General features: G+C 39.0%; 1 protein-coding gene across 1 annotated transcript in view; it reads right to left on the bottom strand.

Moving 5' to 3' along the window:
• Nucleotides 1-16732, bottom strand: part of LOC134743185 (uncharacterized) — a 61874-nt gene extending 45142 nt beyond the window's left edge. The window contains exons 1-2 of the mRNA XM_063676566.1: nt 16561-16732; nt 15890-16023 (exon numbers count right to left, since the gene is read on the bottom strand). Of these exons, the coding sequence (XP_063532636.1) occupies nt 15890-16023; nt 16561-16633 (207 nt within the window). The 5' untranslated portion in view covers nt 16634-16732. The remainder of the gene's footprint in view (nt 1-15889; nt 16024-16560) is intronic.
• Nucleotides 16733-19714: the final 2982 nt, after the last annotated feature.

Here is a 19714-nt window from a genome sequence, read left to right as displayed (position 1 = left end):
TACCTAGTAACTACGATATGATAAGTAAATTTAATTTAAAATCCCTAGCATTTCCTTTTTAGACGCTGTTTGTGTCGCTGAAATATCTCGCCACCTTGGACGAAAAACAATTCATTAATGGGAAAATATTGACAGCGAAATTGCGTCCCATCTTATTCCAAAAGTAGATAAAACAACAGTAGGTATTAAATAAACCTAACACTGTGTTAGGTATCAATTAATGATAGATTTTGTAAGCAAAACTAGTCACTCGTGAACCACCGAATATCGAAAATAGATATCAGTTCATCGAACGATTGTTGTTATGTTAACCAATGAAGGGGCGTTTGACCTCATCAAGACGGTGGACGAAAATAATCGACAATTAATGCCATTGATCACGAGATGGGTGGGTTTGGACATTCCAAGGGTCAACGAGATGCCAGAAAGGGGTAAAGTGATTGATGACAGCGGGACGTCGTTTAAGGGAATTGCTTTTCAGAGAAATGTCAACATAGGTATCCCTCTCTTCTCTTCTTCTTTTCCTGTTACCCCCTGCTGGGGTGTAGGGCTCGAATCTTGTTTTTCCATTGACTACGGTCACATAGGTACCCCTAAGTTGTAAAATTTACTACTACTCATATACTGCATTAAACTATCCAGTTAGTTAAGTAATTAATGTATCAATCATCAATCTATCAATCATAACTAAATGGCTCTTTAAGCTACTTCATTTTTCTAACTCGCTTGATGTCTACTAAAGCATATTATAATGTCATTGCTTATTAATAACCGTGACAAGCAGCTCAATTGGGAAACCAACGCGCCGATTAAAATCAAACCCCGCTGCGTCTTACGTAAGCGAACAACTCGCGAACGCGAAGCGAAGCGGCGCGGCGCGGTGCGGTTCGCAACCGGTCGCCCACGTAGGACACTTCTATAGGTATCAAAGGATTGATTCACCCCGCGCCGCATCGCTTCGCTTTGCATTCGCGTGTTGTTCGCCTGCGTAGTACGCTGCGTTATTACATCATACATACATTCACAGATGGAAATTGTGGACATGGACGAATTATTGGAAACTAACCTTTAGCCAATGTCACCGGTAATCCATTAGGTGTGATTATTCGAAATGTCCAATGTCGCGTAAGTGGGACGCAGTTTGTGTTGAACACATGTGTGCAAACAGGACTTGGTAATCCGTAATCGTCACTACACGTGATAGAACCGTCTTTAAATTTGTATTGATAGTCTCTAGTCTTAGGTTGAGGTAAATTTAGGTTAACTTTTACTGTTTGCTGAAATGTAATATAAAATAAAATAGGTAATAACTTTTGCCGTTTAAACGAAAATTGCAGTTTAAACGGCGAAAAAGACATAATATGCCTGACGATTATCGGATAGAAGCAAAACTAGTAATCCTTTCAAGTTTCAATCCTCGAACCATACCATCAAATTTGTTTACCAATCTATAGATACAAAGTAACGGTGCCGTTTGATACAACGAGTTTAACCTGTCGGACAAATTTGCAGGCGGGACGAGCCATCTGTCAAGCGAACTTGGATGAGGTCGATAAACTTGAATGATTGAGAATTGTGTACAGGCTTTCGTTCGTTGACTATGAAAGTAAAATAACCTCCTATGATGTTTCCAAAATTCAAGACCGGACATATGTACCTACAATTATAATAAGTTTTACTAAGCACCAAGTTAACTAGTAATTATAATAAATTATATTCTTTGTTATTATAAGTCAGCAGTATGTATTCATTTTAAATTCTCGCAAAGCGTTGCGCCTAGGGCTCCCGGTATTCATGCTATACGCCAATCCGTGCGTCCGTGTTCTTAGCCTCGGCGGTGCTAAGCGTCCGAACTACACGAACCGTCGAAGTCCGTGCCCGTGTAGTGCGTTCGGGAACGGACCTGCGTTTGGCTCCGGAGCCGCGGTATTGAGTGTCTGTGAAATCTGTTTTTTTTTTGTTTTGCTTGTTATTGTAAATGTGTTAATATTAAACATGTCATTCTTCGCTCTTATAAAGAACGCGTCCGATCGTCACTATACCTCGAGAACGGGCCGGACCCGTGTGTAATTAATATCCTTGGATCCGGACACACGGGTAACACGGGTACACGGACCCTAATTACCCGTTCCGAACGGGCCACAAATCCGGTTTCGTGTAACACGAGAACGGGGCCCCGGCGACGGGTACACGAAACCCGAACGCGACCGCGAGCCCTAGTTGCGTCCTTATATATTTTATGGTTTTCGTTTTAGACTTGAATCGAGACAGGTCGAATACATTTCTGAAACTGTTTTAAGCCTAAAACGAAAATAACAAAGCTCTCCGTTCTCGAGATTCTCTATGCCGACGACGTTTGCTTAGTGCCCGATAGCATGGAAGCGCTTCAGTCCTACATGGATGCTCTGCAAAGGTCGTGCCTTACATTTAGCTTAGTAGGTAATAAGCATATAATAATAATAATAATAAGGGCAGCTTGTGGCGAGCTGTTGGGGAGTGACGACCCCACGGACCCGAGTGCTCCAGAGAGTCGGTCAGGGTCTCCGTCTCCGGCGTGTCTTCGTCGGTCGGAGTGGACCCCAAGGGGACCCGCAGGACTCTCAGCTCTGGCTTGCCTTCATTGGCCGTCCAGAGGGGAGTCGTAAGAGCTATATGCTCCAGGGATGGAAGTGAAAGATGCATAAGACGCGAGTTGGCACAGTGGCTGTTAACAGTCACTGGGTAGAAAGCGGCGCACACCTCTCGACACCCCTGAGCCGCTCACACCGGTGTTGCTCCTGGTCGTCTTCACGACGGCAGTTTCAGGGGCCCATCTAGTCAGCGGCAAGTCACCACCTGCCGCGATAACGTGTATTAACATTGTTATGGCAGGTGTCCGGAGTTCTTTACAATAGCCCAGTCTCATTGCCCACCCAAACTTCAATCCATAGACCGGTATACTGTTCACTTTTTCTGCAATAGTCCCAATGCCTGCTGCGACCGGTTCATGGGTGTCTATTGTTGCGCCTGTGAACGGGTTCCAGCAGGCGTTCTACATGACATTAAAGCTCTCCAAGGGGCCTCTACGTGTTGGATCTATATCCCCACGCAAGCCTATCAAAAGACCGGGATTTATAGGCCCGTGATATCCAAGGAGATACAAATAATAATAATAATAATAAGCCCGCAGGGCAGCTTGTGGCGAGCTGTTGGGGAGTGACGACCCCACGGACCCGAGTGCTCCAGAGAGTCGGTCAGGGTCTCCGTCTCCGGCGTGTCTTCGTCGGTCGGAGTGGACCCCAAGGGGACCCGCAGGACTCTCAGCTCTGGCTTGCCTTCATTGGATGTCCAGAGGGGAGTCGTAAGAGCTATATGCTCCAGGGGTGGAAGTGTTAAAGGGCATAACGCCGCGAGTAACTTCGGAGAAAGCGCAGCACACCTCTCGACACCCCTGAGCCGCTCACGCCGGTGTTGCGCCTGGCCGTCTTTACGATGGCGCATCAGGTGCCCATCTAACGAGTGGCGAGTCACCGCCTGCCTCGATAACTTGTGCATGCAGGTGTCCGGACTTCTTTGCAATAGCCCAGTCTTTTTTCCACCCAAACTTAAACCATAGACCAGTACTCTGTCCATATTCTCTACAATAGCTTCCAATGCCTGCTGAAACCGGTTCACGGGTATCTATTGATGTACCCATGAATGGGTTCCAGCAGGCGTTCTACATGACATCAAATCTCTCCAAACGGCCTCTACGTGTTGGATCTATATCCCCACGCACGCTTTATAAATGACCGGGATCGAAAGACCCGAGAGTTTTAAAACGGAGATACACATAATAATAATAAACCCGCAGGGCAGCTTGTGGCGAGCTGATGGGGAGTGACGACCCCACGGACCCGTGTGCTCCAGAGAGTCGGTCAGGGTCTCCGTCTCCGGCATGTCTTCGTCGGTCGGAGTGGACCCCAAGGGGACCCGCAGGACTCTCAGCTCTGGCTTGCCTTCATTGGCCGTCCAGAGGGGAGTCGTAAGAGCTATATGCTCCAGGGGTGGAAGTGAAAGATGCATAAGACGCGAGTTGGCACAGTGGCTGTTAACATCAGTCACTGGGTAGAAAGCGGCGCACACCTCTTGACACCCCTGAGACGCTCACACCGGTGTTGCTCCTGGTCGTCTTTACGACGGCAGTTTCAGGGGCCCATCTAGTCAGCGGCAAGTCACCACCTGCCTCGATAACGTGTGTTAGCATTGTTATGGCAGGTGTCTGGACTTCTTTACAATAGCCCAGTCTCATAGTCCACCCAAACTTAAATCCATAGACCGGTATACTGTTCACTTTTTCTACAATAGTCCCAATGCCTGTTGCGACCGGTTCATGGGTGTCTATTGTTGCACCTGTGAACGGGTTCCAGCAGGCGTTCTACATGACATTAAAGCTCTCCAAGCGGCCTCTACGTGTTGGATCTATATCCCCACGGAAGCCTATCAAAAGACCGGGATTTATAGGCCCGTGTAACCCGAGGAGATACAAATATAATAATAATAATAAATGTATTTATTTCAATAACACAACTAAAAGTTACATTACTTATAAATAGGTAAGGATGGAGGTACATACATCAGTCTGATTTAGGTACGTAAGTACGTAATATAAGTGCTAAAACAACCAGCCCGTGATTGCGAAGCGGACACTTCCAACCTAACTATAGAAGAGAAACCCTAACAGAAGTGTCCTCTTTCAAGTATCTTGGGAGCCAGATCAGAAAGGACAACAGACTAGCTCCCGAGATCCCATCTAGGATTGCTAAGGCTGCGTCCACTTTTGGTCGGTTAACGTATCGTGTCTGGGGATCGCATGATCTAAAGCTGCAGACGAAGTCGTCGGTGTACAAAGCCATGGTTCTTCAGATTCTTTTGTATGCTTCGAAAATATGGTGTTTGTACAAAGGGGACATTCGCTTGCTAGACACGTTCCACTTACGCTGTCTACGCTCCATTCTGCGAATAAAATGGCAAGATCGCGTCCCCAACACAGAAGTACTTCGTCGTTGCAAGATGCCAGGCATGGAGGCGCTCTTGATGAAGGATCAGCTGAGGTGGTGTGGGCATGTTTGGCGTATAAGTGATTGCAGACTCCCGAAAGCCGTTTGCTACTCCCAGCTATCAGCTAGTAAACGGAAGCAAGGTGGGCAGCACCTTCATTACAAGGACGTACTTAAGCGTCACTTAACTGCCTGCCATACCATACCATACCACCTGACAAATGGGAGGAGTATGCTTCGTGGCCAGAATGGCGTTCTCGTGTTAAGATGAGCGTAAAGAACTTTGAAGACGCTCGTCTCATTGAACTTGATGCGCAACGTCGAATACGTGTCCCGGCCGAAACCCTCCTATAATTATACTTACAATAATTTTGGTCAACTTTACTGCCCTACTTGCGATAGAGTTTTTAAAAGTAAGTTCGGCTTGGCCAGCCATATCAGAGCTCACGCTCGTAATTAGCTAGGGTCGCCGTTGCCGATCACGGCATGGATAGCTATAGGTATACATATATATATATATATATATATATATATATTATTTCATTTCATTTCATTTCATTTTATTTATTTACAAATAAGCTTACAGTCTATAACCAAGGCGCTTACATGTTATTATATCATACATGGTATGTTACACTTACACTATAAAATTACATGTCAAAATTACAAAAAAAAAAGAGAAACAAATTCAATTATATAATATTATGTCAGTAAAGTAAATAAATAATTATCAATTAAATTAAATTCAAAAATTCATAAATGCCTTTGATAACTGGGTAAGACGCATGATAAAAAATGTCAACGTCAGGTAATCGCAGAGACATATCATTTAACAGAGCGATAGCTCTTGCAGAGGGAGCGTTTGCAGCCCAGCGCGTGCGCCTCACCGAGCCCGGGCACGCGAACAGACGCCGGCGCCGCCGCGAAACCACCGCCCCACCCTCCCCTGCCGCTGGGCAACGGCGAGGGGGCGGCACCGATAGACCTATTCTAGACAGTGTAGATGGATTCGCGACTTGATTGCGAAGTAGCTTATAGTAATGTACCATCAGTAACAACTTCCGCCGCAACTCTAATGTATCCATCCCGACCATACCACTGACAAACAGTGATGGATACAAATAAGGATAATATCCAAACTTTTTCCTATACAGAAATCTAGCAAATTTCCTCTGGATTTTTTCTATCATGAGGGTATACTTGCTTTCATGTGGATCCCAGACACAAGCGCCAAATTCAAGTTTGCTGCGAACATAGGCGTTGTATAGCAGCTGCAAAACACGAGTGTCACGAAACTGGCTAGATACCCTCATGACAAACCCCAGGACCTTATTCGCCTGCTTACAGATGTTGGTAACGTGCGTCCTAAAGTCAAGTCTCGAGTCCAAGGTCAGCCCCAGGTCAGTTATCTCATCAACGCGATCCATCACTGCGTCTTTAATGTGATATTGTTTAATGTGAGGTGACCGAATTCTCGAGAAAGTAATAACTTTACATTTGGAGGTGTTAAAATGCAGTTTATTGTTCTCACTCCACTCGGTCACCGCGTCAATGTCCCTCTGGAGATCTTCTAGATCAGACTTGTCTCCTGCTCCCAGATACAGTTTCAAGTCATCAGCGAACAACAAACAGCCAGCAGTGTGTACCACCCTCGGCAAGTCATTTATCATTATCGTAAATAATGTTGGGCCAAGAGTGCTGCCCTGACTCACGCCGGACCGAGTGAAAAAGGGCCTTGAACTATATCCACCCCATTCAACATACTGGTTTCTGTCACGAAGGTAACTAGATAGAAAGTTCAGTAGGTGCGGCGTAAAACCCAGGGCACTGCATTTTTGAAGCAGGATATCGTTGTCTACCAGATCAAATGCCTTTTTGAAGTCGAAATAAGCCGCATCCACCTGCCGACCTGCATCCAGTTCATCTCTGACGTGGTCCACAAAGTTCACATGGTTAGTGACAGTAGACCGTGCACGACGAAATCCGTGCTGACTGTCACCTAACCAACATTGTATCTGAAGGCTGATGCGGCTTTCTATTATGGACTCAAATAACTTGGCGAAACCTGGTAGCACAGCTATAGGTTTGAAATTGGACACATCACGACCGGTGCCTCTCTTAGGAACAGGAGTCACCCTCGAGACCTTCCAACATGCTGGATACTCCCCATTTTTCAGACTTAAGTTAAAAATGTGTAAAAGTGCTGCCTCGAGAACTGAAATACAGTCTTTTACCAGAAAAGATGGTATGTCATCAGGTCCAGCAGAAGCTCGTGCTTTTAAATCTTTTGCTGCTTTACGAAGGTCTGCAGCATCTATCTTTTCCACTGCCACGCGTGCACTACTAACTGGAAGGTCGGAACAACTTTGCGCCGCCAACTCAGCATTCAAGAGTGGAACATCCCCCTGAAATACTGAGGCGAAGTATTCAGCAAAAGAGTCTGTCGCTTCTTGTCCCATCACAGTCTTCCCTTTGTACACAAACTCGGTGTCACATCGTCTATCCTTCCTTTTACTGTCAACAAATTTCCAAAATTTACTAGGATCGTCAGTAATGTCTCTCTCAATACTGCGTATGTAATGTCGGAACGCACTTTCAATCAAAGTCTTTACATGCGTCCTATAGTATCTAAACATTTCCAGATTAAAAAGCTCTCCTTTCTCTCTGTACCTTTTTAAGTGGAAATGCTTAAACTTGATGTTTTTAATAATATCTGCAGTAAACCAGGTAGGATAACAATATCTATTTCCAGATGCAGGTTTTTTGAGGGGGACATTACTGTCGATACAATTTTTCAATTTGGCGTAAAATAATTCAGCGGCAGTGCCAGAACAGTTCTCAGTGAGCACATCACCCCAATCAATATCCGATATAGCGCTATAAAGCACTCTAAGATCAGCCTTACGAAAGTTCCATTTAGGACCCGAAACAGGAGGACGAGGCTGCAAGGTCGGGGAACGCATACCAACACGTTGAAACTTTACCAATACCTCAAGGGGTGGGTGGTACGTATCAGCCGGTACAAACGCATCGACTTCGCCGCAAACGCTCACTCTCTCAGTCTCTGGGGTAAAGCCGCTCAAAACCAGGTCTAGCATACCATCATGCCCATTACACACATTATTATGTTGATACAGTTGACAAAATTCCATAAAACATTTAAAATTATTCTGGACATTTACACTACACGAATTCAAATTAAAATCACCTAAAATAATAATTTCATGGTCAGGGAATTTACAAATTACATTTTCTAAACATGTCAAAACTTTCAAATATTGGTCATCTCTATAACTAGGTGGGAGGTAAACCACGCAACACACAAATTATATGACTATAACCTTGTGTAAATCTGATATACCTACCTATACCTATCTGGTAGTGAGATTCCCTAGTAGTTATGACCTTATGACTCGTGAAATTCCCTATTCGAACCCATCTTGTAGGACGTGGCGAATTGGCGATAAGAGCGGGACGTAGATGAGCACACATCCAATAAGCGGATTTGCATCTGACTCAAATGTGCAGAAGCGCTAGGCAATTTAAACTATTTTATATTGTGCAATCAAGCCACATTTGTACTTATGAATTATTTTTTCCCTAACCCATGAGTCATAAGTTATGACAATGCAACTGGGTTAGAGGATTTCATAAACGTAACGTAAATCTGAGCTCAGCCTTCAAGCGGTTATCCCAGTAGGTAATTAAAATATGTAATGTATGCGATATTATAACTGTTTACAAGAGTTTTTTTGGTATGGTAAGAAATGTGGTGATGATGTAACATTTGATAAGCCGTAACTCGATTACGACGTTATCTCCAAGGTCGAAAAGTTCAAATTATGCATGAAAAGGAGATTTGCGTTACGACGGCGGTGCCTATTTCATCTGACATTTACATTATCCTTTCTCAAGAACCACTCAAACCTCTCCAAGTATTCAAATATGTAGATTGGTCTCCGACAGAAAATCGATATCGTGCTGAAGCCAATAAACTCAAATAAGTATATCACAGCCAATAACGGGGCACATAAATTATGAAGGCTGCTGACGATATACCTATATATGATGTTTATGAAGATTTAGCTACAAATTGACTTAATCAACTACCAATGACATAATAAAACTAAAACTTTGTATTCACTTTGTGTGAAGCTACGAGTATATAAAATGAAAAAGTAAATAAATAAGTATTAATATTCTCGTAGCTTAGGTTCTTATTTGAATAAGTGAGGAAATAAATCGATAACACTTATGCTGTATAAGTAACTGAAACAGTTGAATTGATATGTCTCTCTATATTTGCAACATATACATATACAACAGCAAGTGGTACAAATGTTTAAATATACACATAACATTAAAACACTTGTACCAGTTGCTTGCATGAAAAAGATACTCAACCCAATATCCAGTTAGTGAAAATGGTGCTAGCCACGGATACATACGAATACACCACACCAAAATCAACTTGATTCGACACGTTCTAGTAGCAGTAGTCGCGTTCCTAAGCCGTGACACCGACATCAATGAGTAGTTGACCATTGACATCATCGTCAAGCCTTACTGTTTACGCAACACCTATTAGACTTACAATTGCCTTACGAGCTTAGATGAAGTCATGTCTATTTTGCATAACCTTAGTAATTGATACTATTCAATTTACATTAATTAGAAGATCACTAAATATATTATTGCAGGACGATGTGTCGGAAAAGACAATGGATACAAATTGATGGGAATAAAAATAAATCAAGACAATAATATATTTCGTCTGCGAACGTTCTCGTCATATTTATTTCCAGTATGTTAATGGACTTATAGGCCAATTCAAGTTTTAGATATTCGATCTGTTTCCAATATGATACTGATCTGTCAGTGAATTTTCTTCAACCAAAAATGTCACTTTTGACGATGACAGATGACAGATCAGCATCATATCCTCGGATTTGTCATGATATGGTAAGTTACATAGACCTATATTTATTACATAGGGAATTATCGTTATTAATTACCTAATTATTATCAGGACGAGTAATTCAAGATTTTTAAACTAGTATTTTACTTCAAAATTGTCTGGTACCCAGTGTGTGTACAGTTGAGTTCATAAATATGTATACATTTCTTCACCTTAATTCAGGTGAAAAAATGTATACATATTTATGAACTCGACTGTACCAGACACGGCAGACATATTGCAGACGTATGGGAGTTGACTACAGCGTAGGTATGTATTTGATCACGTATTTGAATTATTTCGCGTCAGATACTTATGTAGGCTATTTACACATACATACACATGGCTTTCCATTACGCATCAAACCATGGAACTATGTATTACAGTTTCTTGGTTTGATTCGTAATAGATAGAGCACCTTTACGGAACCAATTTGCAAGTATAACGGGGACGTAATGCCATAGTATTTCAAGCAGGACTATTGGCCGTAACCTTAGTCCTACTGCTTTATAGGCCATATGTAGTCTAGTTTAATTGGCATACACGTCTTATTAGCAAAATGTAAAATTGTATGTCCTTAGCTATTGGACAAAGCCGAAATGTTACATAATTATGCATTGGGGTACTTATTTAGAACCAGTATACAAACTCTCATAACAACCGGTGTAGCGGTTACGAAGAAATTAACAAATTACGATTTTTTTACTTTGGAACAGCCTGTATGTGTTAGTAGTTCCTGAGGTAATAAATAGTATGAAACCTTCTTAGACCTTTTTGATTATCTCTTTTATTTATGACACTAATAAGAATAAGATTCTGGCTTTTGACAAATGTCATCATTGCCGCACATTCTCGAACAAATTGTCATAAACACTGCCAATGATTAATACAGTATGTTTCTTTTTGTTGTCGATTATTGGAAATAACTTTTGTTTGAAAAAATATTTTTTTATCTTTTGTTCTAAGTAAAAAAATATTAGTGGGATTTTAGGGCTTGTCCAATGGCTAAGGTTACCCTGTATAGAAAATAAACTCGTACTTTTCTTTCAGTTTGAGCTAAATATTGATCCTTAAGAGTTCGCAGCAATCTCGGCCGAATTTCACCTTCCCATACAAACGGAGTTTCGTTCTCATTTTAAAACTACGCGTTGGATTGTAATGAAACTTTGCACATACAATGACATAAGGTAAATCTATGCATGTAGTTAGTTTATATAGCTCCAGCTTATAAAACAAACAAAATAGAGCAAAAATAAGTTTTGTATGAAAAACTTAAATTCGCTGTATTTTCTTAACTATGGTATCTGAAGCTACATAAACTAATTACAGGCATATCTACCTTATCGATAAAACTGTAAGTACAAACTTTCAGAGCAATCTAGCTAGTCGTTTTAAATAAGAGTGTAACTACGTTTGTATGGAGAACCGAGCTTGCTGCGGACTCTTAAGCTATGGCGTTTGAAAGATCTTTTAATGTAATTGGTACCTATTTAATAATACAATAGGTAAAATGACCATTGTTGAATTGGTTTACAAAGGTAAATGCAAGGTTCCTAAGCTGTAGCGTGGTCCCCAGCATTCTTTCAGACATTCTAAATGACCAAAAAATTTTATTACTGAACCAGGCGTACGGCGTACCTGATCCCTATTCACTTTGATCGTAATCAAGAAATTTGATTTCTGTGACACATCGTACTTTTTCATAGCCATAGCCACTAGGTCATGTTTTTATACTAGGGCGAAAATATTGAGGTAGTTGATGTGCTAATTTACTTTATTTTATCAAAATCTTTACTTTTTTATATCAGTTAGTACAGAAAAAGTTAGGCATTTTCTGTGTTTGACTATTGTTGTACTTGCTATCAAATTGAATATAGAACACGTGTATCATAGCCGTGAGTAAACACTAGGTGCCCACGCGCGCTGTCGGTGGTCCCGTATTTATTTGATTCTATTTTTGACAAAAAGAGACCGAGTAATAAGTATGCTGTAATGCGATATTGTCATTTTATCATAAATTTTTCTACTAGTTGGAGATATCAGTGCAAGGACGCAAATATTTACAAATTTACAAATATTTAAAAAAATAGACTTATTTTCTAAAATATTTCTATTGAAGGAATGTTTTGTTCGAATCGACTTTTATTTTGCTTAAAAAAACTCATTGCAGTCATACAGATACCTATTATTCGTTTCATGCATTTGAAGACACGCGATCCAAATATCCGCACAGGACCAGAAATGAAACCGACCTAACTGACAGGCGCTATAACTGGATCGAGAAATAGAGCGAAATCCCATTGCAGAATATTTGTCTCAGACGGGAGAAATGCTTCTACGAAAGGAGGATTTAGGTCGAACTTTCCTTTGAAATCTGAACTTGATGGTTTAGATTAAAGAAAATTCCGTTGTTTTGTGATCAAAGAATTTGCATTGGCCGTAACCGATGCCGAACTATGTAGAATGTTCAAATATTTCACGATTGCTTGCAGTGTGTATTTATGAATGAAACATAATTCAAGAATAGGTGTGAATGATAATATCTTGTTGTTATGTTGAAAACTAGACGCCTGTAAGACATAAAGGGAGGGCAGTAGGTCAGCCAAAATAATAACTGCCCGGAATATGAATATACATCGAGTCACAGTGAGATACGAATATAGATTCAGCAAAAATTACGTGTCTGATATTTATACCGTATATGTATATAGATATTATAGATCAACTGTGGCAGTTAGAATTGTAAATTTATAAATAATAAATTTGTCAATTAATAAGGGTCTAGAGTTACCAGGAATTGTGACAGTAATTGATATTGTAGTCGTTTGGAGCAATGGTGATCTAATCAGATCTCAAATACTGGGAAACTCTCAATTGATACTAACACTAACTATACTATAAAACGTTTCTTATCTATTTTATATTTTATTTTACATGCAGTCGGTTAACCTTGATTTGATGGCTAGAATTAATTAATTTATTAGTGCAATTTATGCGGTTATGGAGGTACTTAAAGAAAACGATCAAATATGCTTATTTGCTACCGACACGTGGTATAAGAAAAACCGGCCAAGTGCGAGTCGGACTCGCACACGAAGGGTTCCGTACCATTACGCAAAAAACGGCAAAAATATTACGTTTGTTGTATGGGAGCCCCACTTAAATATTTATTTTATTTTGTTTTTAGTATTTGTTGTTACAGCGGCAACAAAAATACATCATCTGTAAAAAAATTCAACTGTTGTTGTTGTGTTGTAGCTATCACGGTTCATGAGATACAGCATGGTGACAGACGGACAGACACAGACAGATAGACAGACAGCGGAGTAGTAGTAATAGGGTCTCGTCTTTACCCTTTGGGTACGGAACCCTAAAAATATATATATTATTTATGCCACGTATTATTTATTATTACTTAACTAAGAATCCTATAAATAAGCTATATCTATTTGTTTGCTTATATTGATCATTACTTATTTGTGGCGGGGCGACCATAAGGCCTTACCAAAGATAGATATACCTCCGTAATAGATGGATACAGTCTAAGGAAAAAACGTGCCTCGAAAATCACGAAAATTTGATTCTCGATCAGATGGCGCCACTAGTTTTGGCCTACACTCGTATAGAGGGCGTTGACTGTTTCGTTTGTTATTTATAATTTTAACGCATACCAGTGAAAGAACATGGGTCAAAATCATATAAAAATAATTAATGCAAATAAAAAATCATTTATCCATATGTAAATACATTTTTATCGTATTTTTATAAATATTTATTTTTAGTTTTAAAGTGTGTCGACAGATGGCAGTGAATTTACTGGGGTTACAAAATTTACTATGACAGTACCGCTCTAGTATAAGTTACTCTATGGCCTTACTTAAAGTTCAGCCACTCAGGCTTATGAAGAAAAGGAATATCAATAGCTGACTTGCAGTCAACCGAAACCTAAAGCTGCATTTGTGAGCAGGTACTCGAAAATATCATTTTAACCGAAAAATAGGCCTACTTAGTAGGAAAATTCAATAACCCAATGCTCATGATATGATTAAAAAATAACACCTGATCTCTAGTGAACCGAATTATGTATACGTCTGCGTCTCATACCAGTGGTTCCCAGAAGCGTAAAATGAGATATTAGTATCACGTTGCCATTGCGATCGCGTCGCAGTAGCAGCGTAGTCGAGATCTATTTCCGAGACGTTTAAATGGTAATTTATTGCTACACTAAGGACTAAGGAGGTACCATTCCAATGCTGAATTGATTGTCGTTAGCGGGAAATCAGCAAGTTTAAAATTAGGCTAACAAGAAAGAATACATACAGTTTATATGATCAATGAGCGCACTTTTTTTTGTTTATTACTAAGACCTCAGGGGCCGTAGCCAAGATGATCTTACGACCATAAAAAAAAAAGCAGAATTACAGGTAGATTCAGATTCGATTTTAGACAGTCATGAGAGAATGTCTGAAATTAGTTCTATTAAATTTAACAGTTTAATATACTAGTTTATTTTGAGGAGATAAATATATAAATAAATTACATTATTCACAAATATGTACCTATATTCTGTTTTTTTATTCCGTAGACTAAAATGACATTTAATGTGGTACTAAGAAATGTCATGTCTTACACATAAAACGTCATTAATTTTAGTCTACGGAATAAAAAAAACAGACCTAAGTGGCCATATTTCAATTTATAAACTAAAAATAAGACAAAAATCGCTGATAGGTATACTAACTATGATTCGTTAGCTTCATTTCACAGAAACAAACAGTGCCTAATCTAATAACTGACTTAATGACCTATGCCTTTGCCTCCCTTCAGTTTCGTAACTGCCATAAAATTTCAAGTACTGATGATTTGTGCAAGTGATAAATATTATGATGTAATGAGATATAACAAGTCAATTCAGGATCGCGAGGCCGTACCACTTTAGTTTTACGGCTCGCCATAAATTCGAATGAAGTTTTTATAGCCTCGTGTTTAAGTGAATTAGTATTGTCACGGGCAATTAGACTACGTATTATTTTATTGGACGCCGGAATAATATTTTAAAGAAGAAGCAAAAAAAAATTCTCTCAGATTCGCTTTGATCTTTGTCGATCAGTCATTTAATCAGCGGCGAGCGGTGCTTGTGATTTAAATAGTTTTCAATATCATCTATAGGTGTTTATTTTAAAGACGAGAATAAATTCTGTCGCTATTTTTTTTCCAACGATTTGGTTGCTACTGTGGAATACCTGAAGACGTACAGAACTGATAGTGTCTAAGTAAGTAGACGCGTTCTGAATTGAGATCGCAATCGAAACGCCTTATAGCTGACCAACCGCGAAAATAACCTTCATCAAGGCAGAATATAAAGAAGCTAATTCAAAAAAGTGTTTCACCAAAATGACTCAATTCAAAGTTAACAGTAGAAACATTAAGACAAAAATTAAGACTCCAAGGCCCGGCAGAATATTGCAGTGCAACCATTGCAACCATATATTGTTATAAAAAAAAACTCGTGAATGAAACATTGACATTCAAAATTAGGAAAAACCGACTAATCCAGGGGCTCTCAATCTTTTCGTATCCGCCGCGCACTTGCAAGTTTAAAATTTTATCGCTGCGCCCTAATCTACAGCTAGGTTATTCGAAATTAGATAGATAACATGGTGAGGAGGATTGCCTCACGGCGCCCCTCGGTCCCTCCGGCGCACACTTTGGGAACCCCTTCATATGTCAAGCCGGCTTATTGTATAAAGTTGCTGCTAGAAGTGCAGGACTGTTATGTAGGCAAGGGGTGCCGATCTGCCGATGTACTTATTGCTTTTCATCTGTTTCCTACTCATGTTACTATAATTGTTTGAAGAATACTATATTACAGTCTATTTATCTATAAATCTTGCGGCAGTCACTAAGCACTTACCTTGCAGGCAAAGAGCGCGTTCTGCCAGGTTGTCTTGGTCTCACTGAAGAAGTAGCAGCTGTGCCCGAGCCGGATGAACTGCGCCGGGCACGTGTACACTTTCTTCGTTGTGTTGTACCCTTCCACGCCTTTGCCTGATCAAATACAGATTATACGGAAACGATAAATAAAATGGTCGGTAGGGGATATGACCGTTTCGCAATAGTTCAGTTGACACGTGTTGATTTTTATAACTACATAAATCTAGTAAAATAGATTTTAAACAGAAAGGAAGGACAAATCCTATTTGTAAAACACTTTTACAGTACATATGGTGATACTTTTCTGCACTAGTGCGTTAATAAGCTCATTATGTAACTATGTCGAAAACCTAAACGGCCATATGTACTGTAAAACGTTGTACGATACATGAGCGAATAGGTAATTCGCAACTCGTGTCGACTTAAAACACTCCCTTCGGTCGTGTTTTAATTTATCGCCACTCGTTGCGAATTTCCTATTTTTCGTACTTTAACGTAGGTAATGTCGAACAACAGAATGATTCTATTGAAACCCTTTAAAAACAATTTGTCGAACGTAATTATTACAAAATATATCAACTAAATATATATTCATAAACGTTATTATGTATGTTATATGTATAAGAAAATGTATTTACGAAAAATGCTTACATTGTGACCAAAACACGATAAATAATATTGCAGCGATCGCCAACACTTTCCCTCTCCTTTCCAATGCTTCCATTTTCAAAGTTTCACTACCGAACCGCTGCGGCACTATTGACACTAAACTCACTGGCACTGGGATGTACTGGCACACATGTTTAGATTTTAGTATTAGGGCATTTCGTGTTGATTTTAAATTTTTAACACCTGAAACAAAGAAAAAATATTGTTATAATTAATCTAGATTTATATATTTTTAAGCAACTGAGTACGTTTCAGAGTAATTTATATAAACAGCAAATTTCATAACTGCCGTAAAAAGCTTGTATGGTAAGTACCAGCGCACAAAGTTTTGATCTAAACGTGCTAAAATGGCCAAGGTTGCCTTTATCTATTTAGACAATGCTCCATAAATCCACATTAAAGTTCAAACTATGACGGTGTTTACGATGCCATTAAACCGTTGTGAATCTAGATTTCTCCTGGCTAGACTTTCTACGGTGACCTAAATGGGTATGAGTTATAGTAATTGTCGCAGTACGATTATAAGGATTCGATGTAGCTAATTACATATACTTATTCAGGCGAAGTGGGATATGCAAATTTGAATCCGATAGTTTTATATATAAACTAGCTACCAAAACATTTTTTTGAAATAATATTTTTTTAAATTTTATTTTTCGTTATTTAAAATAGGTAATTTACTTTGATAACCGTCAAGTTCGATCCCCTATAACCTATGTTTATTTTAGAGACGTTTATCTGTATGGTGCTAAGATAATTCATTTAATATAGACGGCCTCAACTATATAAATTATAGGATAATACACCAACACTATATTGATTTGATTATTACCATTTACATGCAAATTAACGAGTATTAACAGACCTTACACAATTTGTATTCACGCGTAAACTTTAGGTTTTAGATTACATACAATTAGGCCCTAGTGTTCTATGCATTGCAATAACTAAACGTTTGAAGTTGCCGACCATCTGTATAATAACGAGGTTCATTTGCTTTGAATTTCACGGGTAAATTACCAGCTTTAAGTATTCTACACTAGAATTTGCTGGTGCTGGCTTCGTGGTTTACAAAATGACCTTATAATATTGTGGTACTAAAATTACAAGTTGCTGTGGTATTGTATTATCTGGTACTAACTAATAATAACCGGGATCCTAATGTTTACAAATGCACGTAACAGTCACCTTGTTTAATAGCCAGATAAATAGGTAGGTTACTTACTTGGACATTTTCTACTTTACAAAGTATCTAAGATTACAAAGTGACAAGCAAGGTTGTGAAGCTTTTTATAGTATCTAAGTTAGAGTTTATAGTTTTTAAACTTGTTAGTAATACTATTTCACAGTGGGTTAAATTTTATGCAGTTTTTGTCACATTTACCATATTAAAGGGACGAGGTGATATTGGAATATCTAGAGGAGCTGATACATGAGTCAGCGACCAATCAGACGAATGTATGGATTAAATGAAATGCAAAAAGCAGCATATCCACGTGATAAAATAAGTGTCACTTTTAAACCCTTTCGATTGAGAGAGACATATGAGTACGTTGTCATTATCACGATGTAGAAAATTGCGACCATCATATTCGTACAGCACGGGTACATCGTAATAGTAGATTGTTAACCAAGGGATGAAATGATGCCTTTCACCCGAATTAAACACTACTTTTCATTTCGAATAAGAGAAAAGTAAAATACATGTGTTTTTATAAAAACATGACTAAGTAGGTATAATTTTTTTATATCGTTTATTGAGGGTACTTTAAATTAACCATTTAGGTAAAAGTACCTATCGTTATTTATGGAATGGGTAATTAAATATCAGAATAGAAATTGCATAACAAATCCATTTAAAACCAAATTTTTAATTGCTTATCGTAAAAAGTGATAAAAATCGTAATTGGAAAGTAAAATGCAGCTGAGAAACATCACTTTCTGCACACCTTTTAGAACAACAACGACCCTCTTTCAGAGCATGACAAATGAAAAGGACTCGATATACCTAGCTGAAATCGCCTGTTGAGCCAGCGCTTTATGGAGAGAGCCTAATACTGAAACCATTTATGTGTGTTTTAGCAGTAAACTCTGTCTAAAACTGTGCGTCGTCGTCGTAAACGGCGACTCGTAACCGGGACAACCGTATTTATTATGCTTGTGGTGCGGATAATTCTAAATCAGTCAACCACCGTTAAAACAGAAATAAAGATGATGAATTACTTTCAGACAATTAAATATGCGTTAATTATAACTGAAGACTATACGTATGTATAGATTAATTATTCTATTTATAGAATTAACAATGCTGGGTCTAATTTTAAATGATAGGATATGGACGGAGAGCTAGCCCCAGAAAATGGTACATGATAATTTGATAATTAGAGCAAGGAAACTTAACAGTTATCTATAGCCGAATTGGCGATTTAGTGGAGACATGTTAAGCTCCGTTTAAGCAAGAGGGATACAGGACCAAACCCTGTTGGGTACTTTTCAATTGTGTTTCATGGTTTCAATTAATAGTCACTATGTTGGGCTATACCTAGGAATAGAATATGTATGTTGCTTGTAGCCAGTTAATTTTATAACAGAAGTACGCGATAGAAACATAGCATGCCTTGAATATACAGAAATATTAAACATGCAATAAAAATATGATTAGTTGATTAGCTATGCCAAGTATTGTTCCAATGCATCTCAAGTTCACTCATGTTGTCTAGCATCAAGCCGCCAACATACAGGTTTCATCGTAACTTGATACAGAATGCAGACCGCAGCGCACTCTCGGTGCAGCGTACGTGAAGGGACAGGGCCAAGTTCAATAAAATGCTGTATGAGTATAGAAGGCAAGGTTTGTTGCTATAAATATGGTTGTCAAAGACTTGCCTGTGGTATAATAGGGTCTTATTGTAAGGATCATCTTATAAAAAGAGTATCAATTGACTCTTACCTGTCACCAGTCCCGAAGCTGTAATCCAAATACCTCAACATTATTTAGTACCTTTTTCCTACTAATATTTAAAGATATCTTTGTCCGTGTTTACTGAACTGATTACAAAAAAAAGATTAAAACAAACTAGGGTCTAGTAGTTAAAGTTTTCACATGTGACCACACACACGTTATTATTTAGTTTGT

This window comes from Cydia strobilella, chromosome 7 (assembly GCF_947568885.1).
Source record: "Cydia strobilella chromosome 7, ilCydStro3.1, whole genome shotgun sequence".
Classification (NCBI taxonomy): Eukaryota; Metazoa; Arthropoda; class Insecta; order Lepidoptera; family Tortricidae; genus Cydia; species Cydia strobilella.
Note: the sequence above shows the minus strand (reverse complement) of the source record. Positions and strands in the feature narration are given on the sequence as shown.